The sequence below is a fragment of the Peromyscus eremicus genome, chromosome 5 (genome assembly GCF_949786415.1).
Source record: "Peromyscus eremicus chromosome 5, PerEre_H2_v1, whole genome shotgun sequence".
Lineage (NCBI taxonomy): Eukaryota > Metazoa > Chordata > Mammalia > Rodentia > Cricetidae > Peromyscus > Peromyscus eremicus.
Genome location: NC_081420.1, coordinates 102042635 through 102070633, shown reverse-complemented (window position 1 = coordinate 102070633; position 27999 = coordinate 102042635). Strand labels below are relative to the sequence as shown.

The 27999-nt window shown below is 43.0% G+C and overlaps 1 protein-coding gene across 2 annotated transcripts in view; it reads left to right on the top strand.

Annotated features, from left to right (window-relative positions):
- Positions 1-27707, top strand: part of Slc7a6 (solute carrier family 7 member 6) — a 30511-nt gene extending 2804 nt beyond the window's left edge. The window contains exons 3-11 of one of the 2 annotated variants that reach the window (XM_059264076.1): positions 7740-8298; positions 18715-18840; positions 21634-21682; positions 22365-22488; positions 22733-22836; positions 23466-23562; positions 24818-24967; positions 25647-25830; positions 26512-27707. In XM_059264076.1, coding sequence (XP_059120059.1) covers positions 7776-8298; positions 18715-18840; positions 21634-21682; positions 22365-22488; positions 22733-22836; positions 23466-23562; positions 24818-24967; positions 25647-25830; positions 26512-26606 — 1452 coding nt within the window. In that variant the 5' untranslated portion in view covers positions 7740-7775 and the 3' untranslated portion in view covers positions 26607-27707. Of the gene's footprint in view, positions 1-7739; positions 8299-18714; positions 18841-21537; positions 21683-22364; positions 22489-22732; positions 22837-23465; positions 23563-24817; positions 24968-25646; positions 25831-26511 lie in introns of both variants that reach the window. The other variant, XM_059264075.1, reaches the window with a different exon arrangement.
- The last annotated feature ends 292 nt before the right edge of the window (positions 27708-27999 follow it).

Sequence of the window (27999 nt, the reverse complement as noted above, 5' to 3'; positions counted from 1 at the left end):
TATTTATAACTTTCTTTGTGATTGTTTTTTTTATATTAATTTACTTTTTTCTTAAAAATTGCATATGATAGTTTCCTTGTTAAATTTTCTTTAAGAAATTTTAGGGGTCTGGTAAACTTTACTACCTGCTGCAGGATTCTGGAAAATAGGATGAAATCCTGTTAGAAACTGCTGTGTTTAGCTGCAGGGTGGTAGTTCACGCTTTTAATCCCAGCACTTTGGAGGCAGAAGCAGGCCACTCTCTGTGAGCTCCAGGCCAGCCTGGTCTACAGAGTGAGATCCAGGACAGCTAAGGATACACAGAGAAACCTTGTCTTGAAAAGCCAAAAAAAAGAAAACTAAAACAAAAAAAAAAAAACTGCTGTGTTTTTTCTTTTTTATTAGTGCTGGGGATTCAGCCCAGGGTCTCAAGCCTCAACTCTGCTAAATATGCACTCTACCTATTCAGTCATACTCTCAGCCCCAGGGATGTGTCTTTCCATGTAGGGTGTAACATTCTATTATTTTTAAGATAGATCTTTTGGGGATACATTGAATGATTTATAGAAATTGTTGAAAACAATGATTTTAGAGGTGTCAGCATGTTAGAGACTGAGACTAGTAACTATGTATGATTTTTAACTATTGTATAAAATTGAAGGCAGTCAACTCAGATAGGTGATTTGGTAGAATTTTGATAATCCACTTCTAATACCAGGCTTAATGTTGGCTTAAGATGGGTCCTTAAACCAGCAGTTTTCATCTCACTGTTTCAGAAGGCCTGCAGATCTCTGGGGATGGGATAGATAATGCAAATGAATTAAAAACTATTACTGTAGTCACGGTAACTTTTTGTCATTATCTTCCTTTATCAGCTTTTACCTGAAAAACAAGCACAATGACAGAGAATGTCTGGTCTAAATAATGTGTTCTAGGACAGTTTGGCTTCTGATTCAGAGTGAGACATTTTCTCAAAAGGAAAAAAAAAACCATATATGTATGTTTATGTGTGTGTATTTTTTTGAATGGCTGTTAACAAAAGCATCTTTTTGCTTTGTTTTATTTATATATACTTTTAAAATTCCACTTTTTAAAGATTTATTTTTATGTGCATTGGTGTTTTGCTTGCATGTATGTCTGTGTGAGGGTGCCAGATCCCCTGGAACTGGAGTTACAGTTGTGAACTGCCATGTAGGTGCTGGGAATTGAACCTGGGTCTTAGCAGCCAGTGCTCTTAACTGCTGAGCCATCTCTCCAGTCCCTCCATTCATTCATTCATGTATGTATGTATGTATGTATGTATTTATGTATGTATTTATGTATGTATATGTGAGTGTGGGCACATTAGAGCCATGGATGCATGTGGAGGTCAGAGGACAACTTTAGGGAGTTGGTTCTCACCTTCCACCTTGTTGAGGCAAAAATCTCTCTTGCTGATTGTTACTGTTAGCATACTCCAAGGCTACCTAGCCCACAACCTTCCTGCTGGTTCACCTATCTCAGCCTCCCATCTGGCCATCCAGTGCTGGGATTACAGATGAGCATCTGGCCTTTTCATGGATTCTGGGGATTGAACTTGGTCATCATACTTGTGCAAGTGCTGAGCCATTTTTCTGGCCTCTTTATTTTGAGACACCGTCTCTCTGTGTAGTTAAGGGTATTCTTTAGTTTGTTATCTTCCTACCTTAGTCTCTCTAGCTTTTAGGATTATAGCGATGTACAACTGTGCTAGGCTCCCAGCTTTCTTTTGATTTATGCTTATGTTTGTTATTTTTTAAAAGTCTTCCTTTTAAAAAATAATTTATTTAACTTTATTTTATGTACATTGGTGTGAAGGTGTTAGTTCCCCTGGAACTGAAGTTACAGTTACCCTGGGTTCAGTCCTCAGCTCCATAAATAAATAAATAAATAAATAAATAAATAAATAAATAAATAAATAAAGTGATTTCCTATAGTTTGCATATTGGGATTTGCTTTGTAGTCAATCTAACACTATTAGCAGTATCTTTTACTTGGTGTATTTAGATCATTTATATTAAGTATAGTTATATAATTTGATTAAAATCTGCTGTTTTAGATAGACTTGATGAATGCCTGTAGTCCCAGTCCTCAGGACTGCTGCAGAGGCAGGAAGATTGCTGCAAGTTTGGGGCCAGCCTGGTATATAGACCTGTGTAATCACACCCAGCTCTCTACTGTTGGCTTATTCCTTATACCTCTTTAATATTTTTTTATTGTTGCCCTAATTTTACAGTGTAAATACTTTCACTGGCCTCCAGGATATAGGGACATAATTATACATTTGGCAAGTTCTCTACCACTGAGCTATACTTTAGCCTTATGAGTCTTTAATTACAGTCTACCCTTAAATAATATATTCCTTCACTATAGTGTAAGAACTTTATAACAATATTCTCCCAATTTTTGTCACTTTTGTTTTTGTTTTTGTTTTTTCGAGACAGGGTTTCTCTGTGTAGTTTTGGTGCCTGTCCTGGATCTCTCTCTAGACCAGGCTGGCCTCGAACTCACAAAGATCTGCCTGGCTCTGCTGGGATTAAAGGCATGCACCACTACTGCCTGGCTTGTCTCCTGTTCTTTATGATAGTATTGTTAGGCATTTTTCTCCTTTGTGCTGTAAACCCACACTACATTTCTGCAATTTTTGCTTCAGGCTTCATTTATAGTCTCCCTCCCCCTGCTTACTTCATATCATTTGATATTGATGTCCTACAGCTTTTATATATTTCTCATAGTTTTCTACCTTTGTTCCCCTTACTGTTGAGCTTTTTTTTTTTTTTTTTTTTTTAAGATTTATTTATTATGTATACAGCATGTATGCCTGCACACCAGAAGAGGGCATCAGATCTCATTACAGATGGTTGTGAGCCACCATGTGGTTGCTGGGAATTGAACTCAGGACCTCTGGAAGAGCAGTCAGTGCTCTTAACCTCTGAGCCATCTCTCCAGCCCCTACTGTTGAGCTTTTTCATTAGAGCCTTTAATATATTAATCACAGTTATTTTATTGTTACTATTTGGCAGGTCTAGGATTGAACTCAGGGTCTCATGCAGTCTCTGCAAGCACCCAAACACTGAGCTATATTCCCAGACTCATTGTAGTTATATATTCTGCTTTTTGTGCGTATACATATGTGTGTTTGTGTAGAGGTCAGTAGTCATTTTGTGGGTTTTGTTTTTTGAGAAAGAGTCTGTGTAAGTGCTGGCTGGCCTGGTACTCAATCTGCCACCTGAGTGCTAGGACTAAAGGCTAGTAGCCACTATGTCTAGCCCCCTTATGTTTTTGAGAAAGTGTCTCTCATCATTATACAGGAAGCATGGAGCTATCTCCTCAGCCCCCACTAACCCTTATTTTTTGCTCTTGCTTTTTTTTTTTTTTTTTTTTTGAGATGAAGTATTGCTGTGTTATACAGACTAGTCTTGAACTTCTGGGCTTAAGTGATCCTTTTTGTCTCAGGGCCCTAAGCAGCCAGGACCACAAGCAACTGGTTGCATCTGACCGCCCCATCATAGTTATTTTAAACAGTCTATTTGATGTTTCTAATATATGGTTCCTTTCTAAGTCTGGTCATGTTGAATACCTTGCCTCTTGATAGTAGGTTGTTTTTTTTTTTTTTTTTTTTTTTTTTAACTTTTTTTTTAATTTATAATTTTTTAGTGATTACCATAGTTTGTAGAACAGGAGACATTTGGGGTGTATAATTTTTATTCTGAAAAATAGGCATGACTTTTGCAAGGCTGTTGGTAGAAGAGTTTGAGCCAATTATACAGAAGAATTGCGTAGGATCTTGTTGTTGCTATGGTGCTTTAGGTAACCTTGCCTTCAAATTCCTCTGGTGTTTCTTTGTGCCTAGGGTTGGTTTGCTTTGCTATAGGGAAGACTTTTTCTCAGTTTCTCTTCTATTCTCAGCTCCAGCCCTTCTCGGTGTCCAGTTTGCCACACTCTGGTTGTCATACTGCTGTTGCTTTTTCTGGGTGCAAACTCCTAGTCGGGGTGCAGAGAGGCGCTCTTTTTGTTCTGGTTCAGCCTCAGTTTCCTTGTGTCTGGGTGGGATTGATCTTTCTGGGTTATTTTGCCGGGCACAGATGTTGTACTTCCTAGTGGTTTTGACCAGAATTTCCTGTCCCTTTCTCAGACACAAGGATTTTTTTTTTTTTTTCAAGATAGGGTTTCTCTGTGTGATAGTCCTGGAATTCTCTTTGTAGACCAGGCTGGCCATGAATTCACTGAGATCCGTCTGCCGCTGCCTCCTGAGTGCTGGGTCAAAGGTGTGTGCCACTACTGCTCAGAGACACAAAGGATATTTTGCCGTTACTTTTCTCTCTTTTGGTTTTTGAGACTGTGTATAAATTATCTCCTAATCTTTCTCAAGAATCTGGCCCAACTTTATCATAATCTGGCCCAACCTTTTATTATGTTTGTATATATATATTTGTGTGTGCACATGAATGCATGTGTGTAAAGGTCAGAGACAACTTGTCGTAGTTTGTTCTCTCTACCATGTGGGTTGTGGGGGTCAAAATCAGGTCATCAGGCTTGGTGACACGTGTCTCTAACCACTGAGCCATCTCTCTGGCTGAAGCCTTTACATTGTATTGAAGAGTTTTATATTGTTTAGTGTAATACTTAACAGAAGGTCAGTGAGGCTTTTGGAAAGAACAGCTGAAGGTTAGGGAATGCTGAGGTACAGCTAGCTGGTGAATTCTCTGACTATGAGATTTCTGATCTCCATTCTGCCATATCACACTGTTTTGTTCTGAGGACATGATCCATACCCTTATTGATTTTGTTCATTGCTGTCTTTACATACAATTCTAGCAGATGAGGTGCTTGGCAGGTTTTCTAGAGGAATGTGAGATGGGAGTTAGATTTAGAGGAAAGGTAAGGAATGGTCTTGGGTTTTGTGGCCAAGCAAGCCAGGAATTTAGCCATCTGTCCTTAGGGAGTTTGCTGTAGTTATTTCACAATTTTGCTCTTGCGTTAAAAGAGACAGAGGTTTTAATTAACTTAGCAAAAACAGGCTCATAGTGATAATTGGAGCTGGCTATTGAATGAAGAAAAGAGCTTTCTTCTTCCTAAACTGCTTGTCCCTGATTCAGGTGCTGGGACAGCTATTCTAGGCAAGAGGTGTTCTGGGACTGTGACTGATTGTAGCACATTTTCCCAGAACAAACCACTGGGGAGTTTGTCTAGTGTATCCAGACACACTGAATAAAGCCACATCAGACGCACTAGTGCCAAGATGTACAAGTACAAAAAGGGTACCTGGTAAGCCTCACTCTCATCTAAATTCTGATGGAATGAATAGAAGCTGGAGTAGTCTCTAGGGCCAGGCTTTTCTGCCTATCTGTATGTTGAATATTGAGACCCTGAAAGTCTCTTTGTACCTCACTCTTACATGAGTTCAGACTCCTAGCTATTTACTGGATTTGTTCCCATGGAAACCTGGACTCACTTGACAGACATGTGAAACAAACATGCTTCCACATGCTTGCATAGGAAAACCTGCATAGAGCTTAGTGCCAAGAATGAGAAGTGTTCTGAAAGTCTAGTCTTATTAAAGTAGAGGTAGGCTGACTCTAATCTTCTCATGTCCCGGACAAGCCTAGGTCCAGACTCTTGGAACACACTGGGACAAGTCAAACAAGAGTTTTGGGTGGGGTCTGTGGAGGTATGAGTTTTCCCTGAGAAGTCTGCACGCTCAAATGATCTTGGGTTCCTTTGCTTTTAGCCCTGTGAAGCAGGCCTGGTATAGACATTTTGTTTTATTTTTGTTCTTTTTTCCTCCAGCTCCCTGCCCCGCCCCCTTTTTTAGGACAGGGTCACATTATGTAGTCAGTGCTGACTTTGAACCTGTGATCCCCACTGCCTCAACCTCCCAAGTACTGGAATTACATGTCTGTGCCACTCTGCCTAGCTTTATTAGGAGAGGATTTTAAAAAGCTGAAGTACTGATTCCATTCTTTTTTTTTTTTTTTTAACTTTTATTCTTCTCTCATACATTACATCCTGACTGCAGTTTCCCCTCTCCTCCTAGTCTGTCATCCCCAGATCAACTCCTGTTTCCCTTGAAAAAAAAAAAAAGAGGGGGGCTGGAGAGATGGCTCAGAGGTTAAGAGCACCGACTGCTCTTATAGAGGTCCTGAGTTCAATTCCCAGCACCCACATGGTGGCTCACAACCATCTGTAATGAGATCTGGCACCCTCTTCTGTATACATAATAAATAAATAAATCTTTAAAAAAAAAATTAAAAAAAAAACAGGCCTCCCAGAGCTATCCACTGAACATGGCTTAACAAGATACAGTAAGACTGGACACAAACCCTTATCATAGCTAAAGGTGGCAACCCAGTAGGAGGAAAACGGTCCCAAGTGCAGGCAAAAGAGTCAGAGACACCCCCCACTTCCCTTGTTGGGAGTCCAAAAAGAACACCAAGCTACACAACCATAACAAGTTAGGGTGCCCCTGGATGTCCCTTTTCCCTTCTCTCATATAATCTTGTAATCTCTTGGATTCTTGAGAAAAGAAAAGCATTGAATCAGCCAGCAGTAATATGAGGAGTAAGGTTGTATACATGTGGTATTTGGATATGTGGTGTTTTTTTTTTTTTTTTTTTTCTTTTCTTTTTTTGAGACAAGATTTCACTGCATAGTCCTTGCTGTCCTGGAACTTATTCTATAGATCAGGCTGGATTTGAACTCAGAGATCCGCCTGCCTCTCTCTGCCTCTCAGGTGCAGGGATTAACGGTGTGCACCACCATGTGGGACTCCGGATCTTCCTGATCTTGCCTCAATCTTCTGAGTGCTTCGATTACGTTTGTGTGCCACCCCACAAAGCTCTGTATTAGTGATGATATAACTCTTCTCTTAGCATCTTCTTAACCTTCTTTCCATGTAACTGCAGATTTTTCACATGTAGTTGAATGCCTGTAGAAATCTCTATTTACAGGGCTGGAGAGATGGCTCAGTGGTTAAGAGCACCAACTCTTCCAAAGGACCCTGGTTCAGTTCCCAGCACCTACATGGCAGTTTACAACTATCTGTAACTCCAGTTCCAGGGGATCTGGCATCCTCACACAGACATACATGCAAGCAAAACCCCAGTGTACATTTAAAAAAAAAAAGATAGAAAAAGAAATCCCCTTTTATATAGAGCTAAGTGGCAGGATTATCTGGTATGGTCTTTCTAGTCTTTCACTAGGGTCTCACTAGTCTTTCAGGCTAGGAAGTGCCATGTATCTGTTACAGGGACTCTGTTTTTTTTTTATGAATGACAGGTTTGAGTTTTAAGCTGTTAAATGGAGGAAGAAGCTGGATGTGGTAGCACATGCCTTTAATAGTTCAGCTTGATCTACATAGTGAGTTACAGGACAGCCAGGGCTACATAGGCAGACCTTGTCTCAAACAAATGAACAAATAGAATTAAGCAAAACTAGGGAGAATCTACTGTGGATAAATACAGTTTTGCTGGCCTCTGCTTAGTAAGACAGATCTCTTGTTGGAAGCTGTCATTAGTTTGGGGCTGAGCACTCACAGTGTCTTTCTTAGAAGCATTTGATACTGCCTACCTCCAATTCCCTGTGTCTGAGATCGAAACTGAAACAGACCTGTTGTGTTGTGTGTTGCATGCTCTGCCTAAGCAGATGGTGGGCAGGGAAATCTATCTGACAGGCAGGTGTTAACTAAGCCAGAGTCACACTAGCTCCTGCCCTAGACTTGACACACTTGTTTTCTTTGCCAGGCCTCGATAAACACAGGTGTACAGGAACCATTTACCATGGAAGCCAGGGAGATTGGGATTCCCACACCCACCTATCATCTTCTCCCCAAGGCCAACCAGCACACAGTAAAAGAAGATGCCAGCTCACCATCTCAAGGGTCTCCAGAAACTATGCAGCTGAAGAAGGAGATCTCCTTGCTGAATGGGGTCAGCCTGGTGGTGGGCAACATGATTGGCTCAGGGATCTTTGTCTCACCCAAGGGTGTTCTCAAATATACTGCTTCCTATGGGTTGTCACTAATTGTGTGGGCCATTGGTGGGCTCTTCTCTGTTGTGGGTGCCCTTTGTTATGCAGAACTGGGAACCACTATCACCAAGTCAGGGGCCAGCTATGCTTATATTCTAGAGGCCTTTGGGGGCTTCATTGCCTTTATCCGTCTGTGGGTCTCACTTTTAATTGTTGAGCCCACCAGTCAGGCCATCATTGCCATCACCTTCGCCAACTATATCATCAAGCCCTCCTTCCCCACCTGTGATCCTCCGTATGCCGCCTGCCGTCTCCTTGCTGCTGCCTGCATATGTAAGTATGGGGGTAGGGCGGGGGCATATGTGGAGGTGTGGGTGCTATATTACTTGTGGGTGCTATATTATTAGTATATTACTAATACCTGAATGTTATATTTTGCTCTTTTGGGAGTAGGGAAGGTGTGAGGCATCACACCTTTTGAAAAAATAATTTCATCACTTATTTGGTTCTGAGAGATAAGTAAACATAAAGGATGGGGATAGGAGAAGTTTGAATCTGTGCTTTTCCTTTTCTTAGCTGCCCCATATTTCTTTTCTCTTCCTTTTTTTTTTTTTTTTTTTTTTGGATTTTTGAGACAAGGTTTCTCCGTGTGTATTCCTGCCTGTCCTGGAACTCTCTATAGACCAGGCTGGCCTTGAACTCACAGAGATCCAGATCCACCTACCTCTGCTTCCTAAGTGCTGGGATTAAAGGTGAGCACCTCCGCCACTACCACCACCAGGCTAGCTGTCCCATATTTTTTTCTCTTCCTTGCTCTGTATGACAGCTTGGTGTACATGCCTCACCAAGGTTTTTTTGGGGGGTGGGGTGGGGTGGGGGAGGGCCAGGTTTTTTAATGGTGTCAGTATCACTATTTGTAACTTATCTCAGGGAACAGGTCAGAATTAAGGCCTTGTTGTGCCCTCAGTTTTTCCTAAGAAACTAGTTTAAAGGCATCAATGAGGAAATAGGCTTCCCTAGATAATGGGGTCCCAAGTCCCACAGGCCACCCTCTTTCTTGTCACCGCTGCTCTTTGTGGCCTGTTGTAAGCAGCAGGCACCATCCAGATGGCCTTTCCCGCTGGTGTAAACAAGCTCTGCCTGCTGCCACCAAAAGGAGGATGGCTGCCATCCTGTGTGAGAGATTCCAAGGGAGCCCTGTTTATTTATTTATTTTTTCTTTTAGGGGTAGAGAAAAGGATATTCAGTGTGAAATCATGGAAATGAGAGAAGATTGCTCTGAACTTAGCCAGCCTTGCAGAGCTAGTCAGCTAGCACAGAATCTTGTGTTTCTTAGCACTGTGCTGCCAGAAGTACTTAATCATATTCTGTTCTTTATCTCTGCTTGCAAAAACTTCGGATATATATATATATATATTATATATATATATATATATATATATATTATATATAGTTTATTGACAATTTTAAAAATAGATCAGTAATACCTTTGAGTTAGCAAAAAAGTGTACTATGCCTCCTGGTTTTAAGAGTTTTGTTAAGGGCAAACAATAAAGGTGATCTCTCCATATCCCTTGAGACAGGGGAAATAGATACCCCTGGGAGGAGGAAGAAAGGTGGAGTTCAGCTATGTGTCCTTTTTCTTTTTTCAGCTGTCTAATAGGCTTTCACCACGGTTTCTGGACTTGCTGAAATCTTTAAAGACCAAAGTTTTAGGCAGATGTAGTGGTGCACACCTTTAATCCCAGTACTTTGAAGGCAGAGGCAGTCATTTGTGTGAGCTGAGGCTAGCCTGGTCTCTACATAGTGAGTTCCAGCCTAGCCAGGGCTACATAGTAAGACCCTGTCTCAAAGCAATCAGACACACAAAACAAAAAGCCAATCAGTAATTTTATGAACCAGGCTTGGTAGCTCACACCCATAATCCCATTACGTGGGAAGCAGAGGCAAAAGGATTGCCAAGGCCAACTTGGGTTTCATATCAAGTACCAGACCAGCCAGGGTTACCTAGTGAAACCCTGTCTCAAACAAGCAAATAACAACAAAAATCAGGACTGGTGAGATATCTCAGCAGGTAAAGGCACTCAACTGCTAAGGCTGACAACCTGAATTCAATCCCTCAGACCCATGTGGTGGAAAGAGAAAACCTACTCCCACAGTTGTGCTCTGACCTCCGTGAGAGTTCTCACACACACACATATACACACACACACACACACACACACACACACACACACACACACACTAAAATGTAATAAAATTTAAAGACCATTTTAGGGCATCTGCATATTTTGGCATTGAGTTATACAAATTCTAGAACTGTAGAATTGTTCATGTGCTATACAGTTGCTTTTTTTTTTTTTTTTTAAGTTTTATTTATTATGTATGCAGCATTCTGTCTACATGCATGCCTGCAGGCCAGAAGAGGGCACCAGATCTCATTACAGATGGTTGGGAGCCACCATGTGGTTGCTGGGAATTGAACTCAGGACCCCTGGAAGAACAGCCAGTGCTCTTAACCTCTGAGCAATCTCTCCAGTCCCCTACAGTTGCTTTTTAGAAGGTTTTATACATGTGTGCTCCTGAGCATCAGATAGTGACTGCATTGGCTTGACAGCCTCAGAGTGAATTCAGAGAGCAGCCACATCTAAGGGGACTGGTATGTATGATTTGGATTTTTTTTTTAATTTTAATTTTTTTTTTTTTATGTTTTGCCTGCATCTGTGTCTATGTACCACATGAGTGTAATGCAGATCCCCTGGAACTGCAGTTACTGATGGTTGTGAGCCACCATGTTGGTCCTGGGAATTGAACTCGGGTCCTCTGGAAGAGCAGCCACTGCTCTTAACCACTGAATCATCTCTCCAGCTCCATGAGGTTTTTTTGTTTGTTTGAAGAGTTATTTATTTATTTATTTTTATCTTATACACGTATATAAGTGTTTTGCCAGAATATATACCCGTGTACCACACACCGTGTACCTGGTACCCTCAGAGGCCAGCCTTGGAGGCCAGACCCCCAGAACTGTACTTATAGATGGTTGGGAGCCACCATGTTTGTGCTGGGAACTGAACCTGACTCCTGCAAGTGTAACAAGTGCTGTTGAATGCCGAGCCGTTTCTCCAGCCCCTATAACTTTAGACACATAGAAGATTATTTTCATTTGCTCGCCTCCCCACCACCTGTTTTGATTCTTCCCATGTTTTCTTGAATTTATATTTTCCAAGAATTTATATTTTGATCGAAGGAGTGACATCACCTCTTTGAAACATAGCCATGGGGTTTCTGGTCCTCTTTCACTCATGGTGTATTTTCACCCAGATTCCTTAGGACCAGTATTATGAGCTCCCTTTCGCAGAAACTCAGGCATTTCCAGAATTCAGATCTGAGGGCATGAACTTGTTAGAAGTAAGGACAAGTCATACAACCATGTTGCAGTCTAACCAATGAGGTGTTAGGATTCTGCTTATTTCCTTCCTTGGAACTTAGGCCATAGACTCGACTTTAAACAGCTTGGATGTGGTGAGGTGAGACTGCTTGGAATGACACTGAGAGCAGCATGATCTCAGGAGACAAACGTTATGAGGTGAAAAATGAAAGATCTGCACTGGATCCTGCGTGAGGCTTTAGATAGGTTGGAGAATGAAGTTTGGAAATTGAGACATTAGAGTCCACCTTGTTGGTTGGGAGATTGCACAAAGAATTTCTAGCCAGAGGTTAGAGAGATGGCTCAGCCATAAAGAACACTTAGTGTGGGCTGGAGAGATGGCTCAGAGGTTAAGAGCACTGACTGCTCTTCCAGAGGTCCTGAGTTCAATTCCCAGCAACCACATGGTGGCTCCCAACCATCTGTAATGAGATCCTGGTGCCCTCTTCTGGCCTGCAGGGATTCATGCTGTATACATAATAAATAAATAAATCTTAAAAAACAAAACAAAACAAAAACACATAGTGCTTACTGTTGTTCTAAGAGGACTTGACTTCAGTTCCAAGTCCCTACATCAGGTGGCTCACATCTCAATAACTCTAGCTCCAGGGGTAACCAGTGCCTCTCCTCCATGGTTACCTACACTCAAGTACACATAACCCATATGTAGGCACACATACACATAATTAAAAATAAGTATTTTTAAATTTTATTTATTTTTCAGACAAGGTCTCATTGTGTAACTCTGACAGTTCTAGCACTCACTATGTAGACCAGGTGCACCTTAAACTGTTTCTGTCTCCCAGGTGTAGGGATTAAAAGCTTGTGCCACTATACCTGGCTTTAGGTCTTTTTTCTTTAAAAGAAGTTATATCTATGCCAGGCTAGACAAAGTTTCATTTTAGACTATAGGATTCAGGAAGACTTCATATGTTCAGTTGTGGGGCAGAGGCTGTAAGATAGTTGCTCAAGGGCCAGGCTTGGCCCACAGATAGATTTGTTAGGCCTGCACAGTTTTTATTTATTTATTTAGTCATTTGTTCATTCATTCATTCACTTATTTCTTACTCTGTAGATCAGGGTGGCCTGGAACTTGGTAAATAATCCATGTCTACCTCAGTCTACTGAGTGCTGAGATTGCAGGCATGGGCCACCATGCCTGTTTTAATTTTTTATTTTTAAATTAAGAGGCTCAGCTGGGTGGGGGTGGGGGGTGGCACACCCCTTTAATCCCAGGACTGGGGTGGGGAGGGCAGAGGCAGGTGGATCTCTGAGTTGGAGGCTAGACTCGTCTATAGAGTGAGTTCCAGGACGGCCAGGACTACACAGAAATCCTGTCTCCAAAAACAAACGAACAAACAAAAATCATTAAAAAATAATAAATAAATAGGTTCACAATTCCATTTGAAGGTCAACAAATTACAAATATGATGGCCTTCTTGCCAGTTCAGTCCCAAGACAGCACAGGATTTCACATGGCAAGAGACAGGGAGCACATTGACTCTGATCTTTCTCCCTATTTTTACTTATTTATTTTGTTTTTTTGAGACAGGGTTTTTATTATAAATCTCTGACTTTCCCCATTTTTAAAAGTATGTAAAATATATATTGGTACAAAATAATGGGTTTCATTGTGTTTTCATACATGTATGTAATATACTTCAATTGTATTCAATATTATATTTCTCTTTCTATCCTCCTTACCATTCACTGTGTTTTAAATAATTTGAATTAATTGTCAGCATTTGAAAAATTGGAATTTAGACTGGTGTAGTAACACATTTCTATAATCTCAGCCCTTGGGAGGGTGAGACAAAAGGATTGCTTTGAGTTCAAGGCCAGTCTGGGTTATACAGTGAGGACTGGGCCAGCCTGAGCTACACAGCAAGATCATGTCTCTAACATGACAAAGAGAAAACACAATACAAAAAATTAGAGCACGCACTTTCTCTTGAAAAATCAAGAGTTCTGACAATTTGAATCCAAATTCCTGCCTCTCAGGTAGTAACCTGTTTAAACAGCTGTTGCTACTTTTAAATGTAGTATGTGCGCCCCGGTCCACTGCTGGAATTTTCTGGTTTCTCACTTCATATCCAGGCTTGTTGCCTTTCCCATTTGTATTTTTTTTTTTTTTTGAGATGGGGTCTTACTTGGTAGCCCTGGTTGGCCTAGAATTCTCTATACAGACCAGGCTGGCCTGAACTTCACAGAGCTCTGCCTGCCTCTGCCTTCTTAGTGCTGGGATTAAAGGCGTGCACTTCTATTCTTGGCTATGCACTACTTTTATTTATTTTTTTTAAGATTTGTTTGTGTGTGTGTGTGTGTGTGTGTGTGTGAGAGAGAGAGAGAGAGAGAGAGAGAGAGAGAGAGAGTGTGTGTGTGTGTGTGTGTGTGTGTGTGAAGTGTAAGTGTGTGCCCCATGTATGCCAGTGCCCATAGAGGCCAGAGGGGGTGTTGGAGTCCCTGGAGCCAGTGGTAAGGGCGATTGTAAGCTGCTCACCTTCATGCTGAGAACCAAACTCAGGTTCTCTGCAAGGGCAGCAAGCCCTGCTGTGCTCTCTCTCTAGCCCTCGCATTTGTATGGCTTTGTTGACCTCTGAAGGTATGACCCTTGAATATGTTGCTGCTTCAGCCACTGCCTTCCATCTGCATCCCACTGCATTCTCATGTTACAGTGAGGGAAGTCTAAGCAATTGGTGGTAGTGGTGGTGGGATTTCAGGTTGTCTTGCTTATCCTAAAGTAGTGGTTCTCAGTGGGAGGTTAGTTTGGCTCAAAGGTGTCATTCGGTAGTATCTGGAGACATTTTTGGGATAACAATTTTTGGGAAGCAGTGCTCCTCTTATCTACTGGTAGAAGCTAGGAGTGATGTTGAAGGCCAAACAGGATATAGCCTAACTGGCCCAAAATATCAATAGTGCTGCAGATAGGTGATTATCCTAAAGGTCTATCATGGAAATATGATCAAAAGAGGGAAAGCTGGCGGGTTTGAGTGGTATCACTGGAGTCTGAGCACCTGGCCTCCAGACTGTCTGGTGAGCTGGATGGGGCTGGGTGATCTTGGAAGCATAAGGGGTGTGGGTCTGTGGTGAAATTTTGTTTACTAATTAGAAGCAGGCAAGTAGTCAAGGGACTTGGCTTCTGTTTGGTAGACTGTGTTCTTTGGCAGGACTGAGAGCATGAGGCAAGCTAGGTGCCTGGGGCCAGCCTCTGAGGATATACTTACTCTGGGATTCCTGTGCTTGATTCCCTGAGAGAGAAAGAAAGGAGTGTTTATAAAATTTTGTGCCCAAAATTTTCTTACTTCATCCTACTGGCCTGCTCCCTCTGGCAAGTGTCTTGTGGCTCATTAACTACTTTCATTGAGAAAGAAGCATATGTGCTTGGTGAATAAATGTAAAAGACTACCATAGAAAAAAGGCTCTTTCCTCTCCAGCTCTTTATTCTTTTTCTCGCAGTCAGCTTTACTGGCCAGGTGTGCTGTGTCTATTCAGCTGGCCTTTGGGCCTGCAGGGACTTCCTGAGGCATGCCTTCACTCATTCTGTTAATACAGTCAGCCACTCTCCACCGCAGGATGGATGTAGTTACTTGTGTATAGAAAGGACCGCACCTGTAGGAAGACTGCAGAAGAGTAGAGGGAGGTTGGAGGCGCACTTGGGCTGAGGGATGCAAAGCCTATTCAGGGAGTCCAGCTAGGCTTCTGTGTCTCTCCTGTGGTGTCCAGTTTTGGTCTCTCTCTCTCTTGTTCCCCTTTCTTTGTTTCTATCTCATCTTAGTCTCTTGTCTCTGTCTTTTCATTTCTGTGCATTTCCTTGTATTTCGGTCTTTTTCTCACAAGTACATGCCTTTTTTCTAATTTTGTAGTCCTGCTTCCTTCCTCTGCATGTGGTTTCTGTTCTGCTATTAGTTAGGGCTTCTATGGACTTTGACTTGGTGTATTTCTAGACTCTCAGCGTACCTTGTTGCTATTAGATAGACTGACTCTCTTGGCATTCTGGGAGGGATAACTTAGAGGTCTAGCTTGAATCCACCTCTGATAGAGGAAAAAGAGCAAGTCCTAAGAAGCAGATGCACAAGTACCTCAAAATGTGCTTATTGTATTGGTGCCTGTGGTTTACTGGTGGCTGTTAACTACGTATGTTAGCTGATCCAGGCTTAGCCAAAGAGAGAACTTTGATCAGCAGTTGATCCCCATGAAGATTTTTCAGCAGCACACATTCCTTTGGGGTACCCCTCTCCTACCAACCCATTTAACCATTGTGTCCCCAACTCCATATAATTGCTTCATTATGTGTCCACCTTAAATGACTGACTGGTGAGCACCTGTACTGTTTGGCAGCACTTACCCTCCACCTTGAGACAGGGTTTCCCTGGGTAGCCCTGGCTGTCCCTGGAACTCACTCTGTAGACCAGGCTAAGCTCGAACTTGGAGATTGCCCTGCCTCTGTCTCCTAAGTACTGGGGATTAAAGGCATGTGCCACCACACCCAGCTATTTTTTTAAATATTTATTTTTATTTTATGTGTATGAGTATATGCTGGCATATATGTGTCTGGTTCTCATCAAAGTCAGAGGGCATCAGTTTTCCTAGAACTAGGAGTTACAGGTGGTTGTGAGTCACCATGTGGGTGCAGAAAATTGAACCCAGGTCCTCCGGAAGAGCAGCTAAGTGCTCTTAACCGCTGAGCCAACTCTTGAACCCTATTTGACAGCATATTAAGAGAAGCTCTTAAAACACGATGGAGGCTGTTCTGTCACATTTGGTCATTTTCACAGCTGGCCCTGGACACTGTTCTTTTGAGTGGCGAATTGCCCCAGGAACTGGCTGTTAACTGAAAGCTGTTACCTTGTCTCCAACTAGAGTTCATCAATTCCCTTCTTTGCTGGACTATGAGCTTCATACAGACTATATATAAGCTGTTGCCCTTTGAGTTTGTGGTCTTTCAGAAACAAGACTGAGATACCTTAGGGAGACACCTGGAATCAGATGTTCCCAGGACTGGATACTAAAGTATTATGAAGTGGGAATGTGAAGATGAGAGGGAACTTGGACTGGACTGCCCAGTATAATTGGGGAAGATTTTCAGAGGGAGTAAGGGCTGAGCTAGACCTTGGAAGTAGATGTCGGTGATGGCTGTGGCAAGAGGAGAAAACCGTTTGTGTGTGTATCTGGCATAAGTAAGGGAGAGTACACCTAAAGGAGTAAGTAGGTGAGTACGTGCAAGTGGTTGAGAGAATGGACTGAGAGTTTATACAAGAAAGCATTTAATTGGGAGCTTGCTTACAGTTTCAGAGGAATAGTACATTATCATCATGGCAGGGGCATCGTGGCACTCATGGTGTTGGATGTAGCTGAGAGCTGCATCCTAATCCACAGGCAGAGAGAGAAAGACCATGGCTGGGCTTAGCATAAGCTTTTGAAACCTCAAAACCCACCCCTAGTGACATACTTCCTCCAACAAGGCCACACTTCTCAATCCTTCTCCTTCTACTCTTCAAAGAGTTCTACTCCCTGATGACTAAGCATTCAAATATATGAGCCTATGGGTGCTGTTTGCATTCAAAATACCACAAGGTATGTAATTTTGTTGTTGTTTTTTCGAGACAGAGTTTCTCCGTGTAGCTTTGGAGCCTGTCCTGGAACTCACTCTGTAGACCAGGCTGGCCTGGAACTCAGAGATCCGCCTACCTCTGCCTCCTGAGTGCTGGGACTAAAGGCGTGCGCCACCACTGCCGGGCTCCACAAGGTATATATTTTAAGTTTTTTGTTTTTGTAATCTTGGGACAGTACTTAGAAGTGTCACTATGTTCCTTCTTGCTGTAGAAGCCCTTGGATGATCTCATGTTCTTCTCTAGATCAAAGCTGTCCTTATTTTTCAGGAACAGAGTTCTCTCTCTGTGAGTTAATCCTCAATCAGCTAGCAGTTCACAGCCATCAGTAATCTGCAGGGTTTAGGTGTTATTGAGGTACTTGAGCATGGAGTTTAAAGGTAGTGGGGATGATGACGTGAGCCTAAGCAGCTCTCAGGAAGGCTCATTCTCCATAGGATTTACTGACAGTTGGCAGGTTTACATTGGCATGGGCATAGGGAGATCACTGGACCTGGGAATGCAAGCTTAGAAGTGACAGCAGCTCCTTTCAGCCTTAGTCTCCTCATGTGTAAGTGCCGCTGGGGAGCAGACACTATTCTATAGTTTCCTAGTCTTACTGTATGGGCCTGTTCCCCTCATAATGCTCCTTTAAAGGGAAAGTCCTGAAGATCTTTTCCCCTTATACTTTACCATTCTCATTTCTCTATATTTATTAGCTGAACTCTTGCCCTTAATGGCCTCAGGCTCTGGCTCTGAATTGTAGGCATTTCTTCCTTGGGATCAGGTGTGTTTAGTAAATCTCTTAACTTTCCTGTTTGGTCTAATTAGGAGGGTACATTGAATTCCTGGTTCCAAGGTGAGGGGATTTTTTCCCCCCCAAAGGATCCCCCCCCCCCCGTTGTTGTTGTTGTTGTTGTTTTTTTTTTTTAGACAGGGTTTCTCTGTAGCTTTGGAGTCTGTCCTGGAACTCGATCTGTAGACCAGGCTGGCCTTGAAATCACAGAGATCCACCTGCCTCTGCCTCTCGAGTGCACCACCACCTCCCAGCTCCAAAGGATTCTTTTGTTTAGAGAGGCTACCATTGTACACATTTTTATCCTTTACTGAAGCCCACACAAAATTTCCCAAAGGAAAAGGCATTAGTATTGAGACTCATTAAAAATGAAAGTAAAAAGGTGCTGGAGAAGTATGGTCTGCAATGTCAAAATGCTGGGACTTTGTCAAGCAACAATTGTCACCATGCAGTCCACACCATGTAAGATGGGGAACAAACATCTGTATTTGGGGAACTGTTAGAATTGATAGTGAGGATACCTCTGAAATTGTCAAGTATATAGCAGACACACACACACACACACAGAGCATGGGTGATTGATCATCAATATTCAAATTTACCTTATTTGTTAATGGGTTTTTGTGGAATCTGGATGGGAAAGAGTGGGTGAAGTGAGGCCAACCATTCTTGGTGCTGGGGAACATTTCCAAAAATGGTTCTGGCAGTTTAGAGCATACATGTGTTCATGCATGCCCTAGTGTCTTTGGATACAGCGTAGGGCATTTATAGGTGCTGAGCTGGCCTGTGTACTGCTCCTCCTGTTTACCTGTTCTAGTTCTCACTGACCCATTGTTCCTCTAACTTAGGCAGGGAGGGTAGAAAAATGCTTTCTATAGAGAGGTTGGGTCTGTGTGCTCAGCTCAAGCCTGCCAGTGATACTATGGTTTTCCTTCTAGGTCTGCTGACATTTGTGAACTGTGCCTATGTCAAGTGGGGCACACGAGTACAAGACACATTCACGTATGCCAAGGTCCTGGCACTCATTGCCATCATTGTCATGGGCCTTGTTAAACTGTGCCAGGGTAAGAGGGGCTGAGGTGGGAAGAAGGGTCAATGTCTCCTGAAACCTCTTTGGCTCCCTGAGAAGGATATGGGGACTTAGCTAGCTTCATCTCAGCACGTTTTGAGTATATTCTAGAGTGTTGTCAGTGAACATGAAAGATGGTTCTGAATCTCTTCCTGGGCTTTGTCAGCCAGGTGATTTGGCCAACTGGACATGTCAAATGTTAGGTTCTGGTCAGGACTTCTTTGGAAACAGCATTTCAGGAAGCTAGCAAAGGTCCTAGGAGTTCTTGAAACTTGGAGTATAATTGGGTTAGTCATGGAAGTCATTTAGGGGGATAGATTACTGGCTCCTGGTTATAGTCTGTGAGTGGGAAAACTTGACTTTCCTAGAGGAGGGGCAGTAGGGAAGGGGTGCATGTCATTTTGCAGTATTTTATTGTTTATCTGGACTTGTATTAAACATTGTGTTGAGGAATCTTTCAAAGCCAGCTCTTGACAAAATGTCAGAATGTTGTGAAATGAGCATTGTCTTTCCTATGTTGGCTTTTCTTTTCTCTTTTTTCTTTTTCTTTCTTTTTTTTTTTTTTTTTTGAGACAGGGTTTCTCTGTGTAACAGCTTTGGCTGTTCTGGAACTTGCTCTGTAGACCAGGCTGGCTTCGAACTCAGAGATCCACCTGCCTCTGCTTCCCGAGTGCTGGGATTAAAGGCATATACCGCCATGCCTGGCTCCCTTTCTTTCTTTCTTTAGTTCTCTTTCTTTTTTTTTTTTTCTTAATTTTTTTTTTTCTATGGATGTTACCAGGACCATGTGCATACTATGTTTTTCGTTTGTTTGGTGTTTTTTTTTTTTGTTTGGTTTTTCAAGACAGGTTTTTTTTTCTGTGTAGCTCTGGCTGTCCTGGAACTTACTCTGTAGACCAGGCTGGCCTGGAACTCAGATATCCTCCTGCCTCTGCCTCCTGAGGGCTGGGATTAAAGGCGTGCACCACCACCACCTGGCTTGTGTGTGCATACTATGTTAACTCAGCTAGTCAAGATGTCAGTATATTTTGGGTTGGCCTGTAATTTACCACATAGCCCAGTGGCCTTGAATATTTGATTCTCTTGCTGCAGCTTTCCAAGTGCTGGGATTACAGGCATATACTACCATGTTCAGCTACATACTAGCTCTTGAAAGCTTTTTTTCATTCTGGGGTTAGAGTAGACTGAGGCTAATGGGCTTCCCTAGATGTTCTGAAAGGTCTTTATTGAAGAATATCTTCTGCATTTAACAGCCAATTCCCTATTTTATCATTCCCAAACCTGGGGGGCTGAGTCCTTCATCTCAGACCTATTGATTTGAAATTGAAAAGTGTAAAAGTTCTTGTGTGTACATAGTCCTGAGAACCAGAGACCCAAGTCTACATGCATGCTGGACAAGTGCTTCTTCCAGCCCAAAGCTATGCTTTTATGAAGTGCCCTAAGTAATTCTCAGGCAGCTAGCCCAGGAAATTTGTGTGCACTACTACTGAGTAACTACAGTCAGGCATCTAGATGTCTTTGAAATCTCAGGAGTATCTTAGAGTAAAATTGGGCTACTGAGTAATTTTTCTTCCAAAATGTGTGCCTTAGAGAACCACTGCTGTGTGCAGTGGGTGCTACCCCTGGAAGTTCTTGCTGCACTCTTACATCTTTTTGCCACATTGAGATCTGGGTGTAGGCTCTCTTTTTAATACTCCCCCCCCCCCAAGACAGGGTTTCTATATAACAGCCCTTGGCTGTCCTAAACTAGCTTTGTAGACCAGGCTGGCCTTGAACTTACAGAGATCCACTGACCTCTGCCTCCCAAGTGCTGGGATTAAAACGGTGCGTCACCACTGCCTGGCCTTTTTAATAATTTTTTATTTGTGTGTATGCCACATGTGTGTGGGTCCTGTGGAAGCTAGAAGAGGTGTCAGATTTCCCTGGAGCTGGAGTTATAAGTGATTGGCCATTGAGCCTTCTTTCTACCCCTAAGTCTAGGCTTTTTGCAGCAGGTGATGACAAGCTCCTTAAAAGGCTTACTCTTGCTAAAAACTCCATGCTCCCTGGGTGTCTGTCCTGAGCAGCTAGGTAGGCTTTCAAGTCTGCAGTCTTCAGAGGCCTCTAGGGAAGGTGGCAGTTGCTTTGGCTTGTGTTGGAGCCCCGAAGGCCCAATAAGAGATAAGAAGACATCAGTTACTCTATAGCCTCCGATTTCCTGCCCTATACAACCACACCACAACCACTGCAATGGAGTGATGGGGTCTTCCCCAAGAGGCTGATAAACCCGCAAGTCCAAACTGTACAGTGATCTGAGCTAAGGCTACCCTCGGGAAGGTTTGGTTGTCAGTAGAAATGACTTCTTTGTGTCAAATGACTAGTGAGATCAAAATAGCAAGAACTGAGGTCCCTTTCTGGAAATGGAAATTCCTCAGGGCCTTGGAAGAAGTGTTAACGGAGTGCAGTCAGTAATGCTTTTGTTTCACTGAAGAAAACTCAACCTGAGAGAGTAGGTGGGGTGGTGAGTGCAAGGAGTTTCTGATTGTTGTTCTTTTGGTATTAAACGATGTTTTTTGTTTTTTCTTCCCCTGCCCTGTTCCCCTCCTCTCTCTTTTGTTTCATCGTTTTAATTCTCCCTCTAAATCCTTTATCTTCTCCATATTCCTCCCCTCTCTCCCTTTTACCTGGTCTCCCACCCACTTTTGCCCCACAGGACACACTGAGCACTTTCAGGATGCCTTTGAGGGTTCCTTGTGGGATGTGGGAAACCTCTCTCTTGCCCTCTACTCTGCCCTCTTCTCTTACTCAGGTTGGGACACCCTTAATTTTGTAACAGAAGAAATCGAAAACCCAGAAAGGTAAAGGCGAGATCACACTCTCCATCTTGGCTGGAACTCCTGCTGATGGTGGGCGCAATTGCCCTTTTCTCGTACCTCCTCCCTCTCCCTCTCATCCCCTCTTCCTGCTCTCCTTCTCCAGTTAGGAGGCATTAGGGGCTAGGATGGGAGTGAGTGAATGTGGGAAAGCCCTTGGCTTTCATCCTCATGTTCCATTGGAAAAGAACCCAGGGTCCTCCCTAGAGGAGAGGTCTTTAGTGGGCAGCAGCAAACCCAGCTAGGACTGAGGTGGCAGGACTTAGCCCTGTGGTAGTGAGACTGTGGCCTCAGCTGCCTAAGTTGTTTCTAGCTTACCGAGTCCCCAGCCTATCTTCTGGTTCCCAGAGGATAGTGCTCTTGCATTTATCCCGAGATCATAGATGCAAGAATGTGATAAAGCCACATGTGACTCCTTGAACCTAATCTGGTAGGATAAACTAATCATGCGCCCCCTTTCAGAGAAAGTGCTCTCCCTTCCTCAGTGGAAAGTGCCCAGGAGCACGGGAGCATACCTACCCCAGGGTATGTGGGGAAGAGGAGCCCATCTCAAAGACCTGGCAACAATGAACTGTTTAAATGTTAGAAAATTCCAGTAGGTGCTGAATGAGTTTTCATTCTCGGGGGAGGTTGGTTCTAGGTAGTTTTATTTCACTTGTCCTGACAGAAATTTGCCCTTGGCCATTGGGATTTCTATGCCAATTGTGACACTCATCTACATTCTGACAAACGTGGCGTATTACACAGTGCTGAATATTCAGGATGTCCATAAGAGTGATGCCGTGGCTGTGGTGAGTCTCTTGGGGGTCCTCATTTGCTCCTGTTCATCTCATGAGGATCACATGGTGCTTAGCTTCTGAATGGTCCAGTTCTTTTCTGCAGCTACTCTAGCTCTACAGTGTGAGGGATTGGTCTGGATGGGTCAGAGGGTAGGCAGTTAAGCAGTGACTGCCTTTGTCCAGAGATCATAGATATAGGAGGAAGATTACAAAACTCTGTCCTATATTGAGTGTCCCTTCTTTGCTCTGCCTCCAGACATTTGCTGACCAGACATTTGGCATGTTCAGCTGGATCATCCCCATTGCTGTTGCCCTGTCCTGCTTTGGGGGCCTAAATGCATCCATCTTCGCTTCATCAAGGTACTTTGGCCTTTCTGATGATAGCCTGTTCTTAGCACCTGTGTGGCAGCTCATAACCATTTATAACTCTAGTTATAGGGGCATCTGTGCAAGAGTAGTACATACTATTAACTGGGTACTATCTCTCCAACCCCCATGATTGGCTTTTAAAACAAAGACTGTGTAAATACCAGTTGAAACAGGAGGATCTCAAGTTTGAATCCAGCCATACCTACATAGGAGACCTTATCTTTTAAAAAAGGCTGTTGTGGAAGCTGTAAATTTGTACTATGGCAGAATAGGTGTATTCCTAGTGGGATGGATTGGAATGTCATTAGGTGGTGGAAACACAGTGTCTGTGGGATGTTGGTGCATTATCTGGTTCAGAAGTGCGAGTGTTGGTAGGTGGTAATGAGTTTTGTTGCTGAGGGCCTGGAGTGGTTAATGGATAATGGTGGATGAGCATTCCTGGATAGTGGTGACGTGCTAATAGTTGAAGACATTGTGGGTAGTATGAGGAATGGGCTGGGTGTGTATGAAGCATGAGAGGCTGTCCCCTGGCTTTTTTTCTGGGGCTCTGAGCTCAGTTTGTCTGAGGAGTGAGGCTGAGTAAAAGGCTGCTGCTGCTGACACATTTCATACTCTTGCAGGTTGTTTTTCGTCGGTTCTCGTGAGGGCCACCTCCCGAACCTCCTCTCCATGATACATATTGAGCGCTTTACACCTGTGCCTGCTTTATTATTCAATGTAAGCTTTGCTGGGAGAATGTGGGCTTGGGCAGGTTTATGCAGGATTCCTAATTTACACTATACTTTAGGCTTTGTTCTAAGATTTGAAGTACAATTCATTATCTTTTCAGTAGTATTTGGGATGGAACCCAGAGCCCCATATATGAGACAGGCATTCTACCACTGTCCTATACTCCTAGCCCACTATTTATTAATTTTCCCCTGCCCCAGACAAGGCCTTCTTACATAGCCTAATCTGTTCTAGAGCTTTAGATCAGTGGTTCTTAACTTGTGGGTCGAGACTCCTTTAGGGAAGGGGGATTGAACAACCCTTTCACAGAAGTCACCTAAGACTATCTGCATATTAGATATGTACATTATGATTCATAACAGTGCAAAATTACAGTTATGAAGTAGCAACGAAAATAATAATATGGTTGAGGGTTACCACAACATGAGAAATTATATTAAAGGGCCACACAGCATTAGTGAGGTTGAGAACCACTGCTTTAGACTTCTTGCCCTCAGTCTCCCTTATATTGCTTCAGAAGGGGCTTTTCTTTTTTTTAATCCTGTATTGATGTGTTGGGGTGAAAAGACAGGTGGGGAAATTGTCTATTTTTTAAGTTTAAGTAAGTCTGACTTTGTCTTAGAAAGCTAGTCTCAGCCGGGTAGTGGTGGCACCTGGGAGGCAGAGGCAGGTAGATCTCTGAGTTCCAGGACAGCCAGGATTGTTACACAGAGAAGCCCTGTCTTGAAACAAACAAACAAACAAAGCTAGTCCCTGCAACCCTATCCACTAGGTTATTTTCATATAAGGAAACAAGTAGTTGTCCCTCTCTCAGAGTGGATATAGATCCATTTTGCTGATCTTCCTTTCAAAAGCTCCAGATCACTATGGTGGTTTTATCGTTTTTTCCATTTGCTTGTAGGTAGTTGGGGCCAAGGCCTAAAGAGCTCTAGGTTAACAAGGTAATTCCCACTATGGTTGATGTGTTAAGGACCTCCCTGTCTGCCATCAGAAAGGAAGAAGAATCTACCTTGTTAACCAAAGTGCTTGCAAAGGGGGTTGCTGAGTAAAGGTAGAGGTGGAGATGTTGTCTTGAAAGTTAATGTGAATAATGAATCTATCTGATGCCAAGTAAGAGTAACTGAAAACCAGAGCTAATAATAGTAAAGCTATTTCAGATCTGACAGACTGCTGGATAGTGGAATCCCCTGGTGGGGCTGGAAGTAATGATACTCACTTCTCTTCTCCACCACCTACCCCACAGTGCACCATGACACTTATCTACCTCATCGTGAAAGATGTCTTCCTGCTCATCAACTACTTCAGCTTCAGCTACTGGTTTTTTGTGGGCTTGTCTGTTGTTGGACAGCTCTACCTTCGCTGGAAAGAGCCTGACTGGCCTCGACCTCTCAAGGTCAGCACTTCCCTTTTTAAAAAGGAAAAAAGAAGATAGGGCCTTATGTTGTCCAGATTAGCTTGGAACTATGTAGCCAAGAAGGGCTCAACATGCACAGCTCATGCATACTAGCAGGGGCAGGCTCTCTTCTTTAACTGAATTTATTATTTTTTTAAAGATTTATTTATCTAGTTAATGTACATTGGGGTTTTGCCTGCATGTGTGTCTGTATGAGGGTGTCAGATCCCTTGGAATGAACTGGAGTTACAGAGTTGTGAACTGCTATGTGGGTGCTGAGAATTAAACCCAGGTCCTTTGGAAGAACAGCCAGTGCTTTTAAGCACTGAGCCATCTCTCCAGCCCCCTTTTTAGACTGAATTTTTTTTTTTTAAGATTTATTTATTTAGGGTCCTCATCTTTTTTTTTAAAAATAATTTATTTATTTTTAATTTTATTTGAATTGGTGCTTTTGCCTGCATGTATGTCTATATGAAGGTGTCAGATCTTGGGAGTTACAGACAGTTGTGAGCTGCCATGTGGGTGTTGGGAATTGAACCTGTGTCCTCTGGAAGAGCAGTCAGTGCTCTTAACCACTGAGTCATCTCTCCAGCCCCTAGGGTCCTCATCTTAAAGCGTCTTTTGATCAGGCTGTGTTCTTTCATCCCACCCTACTAAATCTTATTTACCTCTATTTCAGCTGAGCCTCTTTTTTCCCATCGTGTTCTGCATATGCTCCTTGTTTTTGGTGGCCATACCCCTCTTCAGTGACACCATCAATTCTTTCATTGGCATTGGGATTGCCCTCTCTGGGGTCCCTGTCTACTTCATGGGTGTTTACCTGCCAGAGTCCCGGAGGCCACTCTTTATTAGGAATGTTCTGGGTGAGTGTTGGCTTTGACTCCGTTGTTTACTGGCTGTATTCTTCTGCTCAGGTACATGCAGAGGCTACCAATGCTTCCTCCTTACTTAATGGCAAGGGGATAAAACCTGGCTGCCCAGCATACTTTTTTTATGTTCTGTTCTAGTGTTAAAGCACTATCTGTTTTTTGGTGTCGGGTTTGTTGTTGTTGTTGTTTTTTTGTTTGTTTTTTTTTGGTTTTTTGAGACAGGGTTTCTCTGTGTAGTTTTTTTTGGTGCCTGCCCTGGAACTCACTCTGTAGACCAGACTGGCCTCGAACTCACAGAGATCCACCTGGCTCTGCCTCCCAAGTGCTGGGATTAAAGACGTGGGACCACTGCCCGGCTTGTTGTTGTTTTTTTGAGATAGGATTTTGTGTGACCCAGGCTAGTCTTGAACTCACTGTATAGCTGAGGATGACCCTGAACTCCTCATCTTCCTGCCCTCTCAAGTGCTAGGATTATAGGTGTGAACCACCACACCTGGGGAGAAAAGTCTGGGTGTGGATAGAGAGGCTTGTTGGTTGTAAAGGACAAAGCTAGGCGTGGTGTGCCAAAGGGACGGGTGGGAAGGAGTCACAGACAAGCTTTCAGCCATCTAGTATTCAGATTGGAACTGTACCACAGTATGTTTGCTAAATCCTGTGTTTCTTATTTTCATTTAGCTACTGTCACCAGAGTAACCCAGAAGCTTTGCTTTTGCGTCTTGACTGAGCTAGATGTAGCTGAAGAGAAAAATGTTGAGAGGAAAGCTGATTAGAAGCCAGAGATGACATTCCCTGAAGCCCAGAGGCTGTGACCACAGCCACCAAAGACCAGTTACCTAACCCTTCTGAATTAAAGGAGCCTCTTGGCCCACATTCTGTAAGGGGGCTCAGGGCCAATGCTCTCTCATTGGTAAGCTATGGGAAGATACCAATCAGGCCAGCCTGAAGATGGGGACTTCAGTGGGAGGGGAGATTGGGGTAGGGGATTGATTTAGTTTGCTTCTTCTGGCAGATAGGTGCAGCCCTGTTGGTATGGTACATTGTATGAGCAAATGTTAGGTTGACAGCTATGGCTCACGACGGTTCACAGCTATTTGCAGTTTAAACCAGGAGTCTTTACAGTGGAGCTCCTACATGGGAAGTTTTCCTCTGACCAAGTCCAGCTACTTGATTTTAGAGGCCTGAAATGCTGCCATTTCTTCCTGTGGCTCAAAATTCTTCCTTAGGGAAAACATTGTGTTCCCTTTTTTTGTTTGTTTGTTGAGTAGCATGAACAGCAAGGCTTTTATTTAACTGACATGGGATCAATGTGTGCCCCCTTTCTTGAATTCCACAAGAGGAACATCACTCCCTGCCCTGGAACTTAATGTTCAAGTAAATAATAAGCTTGATGGGAAGAAGAGTGTTCAGGGTCTTGGTATGAAAGTCCTCCTGCTGAGGACTTCTCATTTGTGGGTCCGAATGTTGGGATACCCTTGGGATCTTATTGTGTACAGAGAATCCATCTCCTTGAGGAGGTAGGTACTGCCTGTCTCATTGACTTTGCTCACATTATATTAGCACTATGGTCAAAATCCTTAAGCAAGGAGGTGAGCTTCTGGCTCATAAAGAAATTGTCTTGGCTGCTTGATAGCCTCCTTCCTAGCTGAAGCCATGGTGCTGTGGAGCCTTTGAAATAAGGGCTGAAAGAAAACCTCATTACTTTAGCTGAGTGGGAGTATCTCTGCTACTACCTGGACAAGTCACTCCTGTCACCAAATTCAAACTCCTGTATTTCATTATTTATTGATATTTAATCCAGGACACCAATTGTAGCAAACCATTAGTGATTATTTGTCTGCAGGATGCAATAAATGCGTTGTTTAAAAAAAAAACAAACTACCTTAGCTGGTGTGGTGGTAGACACCTGTAATCTGAGCACTTGGCATGGTGATGCAGGGGGAGTTTGAATCTGAGGCTAGCTTTACGCTACATAGTAAGTTCCAGGCAGCCACTCTGGGCTCACAGGATCTTGTCTTTAAAAAAAAAAAAAAAAAGTCCAAGTACTCAAAACATTATCTCCCGGCCCTCAGCAATGTCTCAGTGTGATAGTAGGTCACATTCTGACACTGTTTCTCATAATGTGTCGAGCATTATCTATGCAGCTGAAGTTAAAGGGTTTTTAAA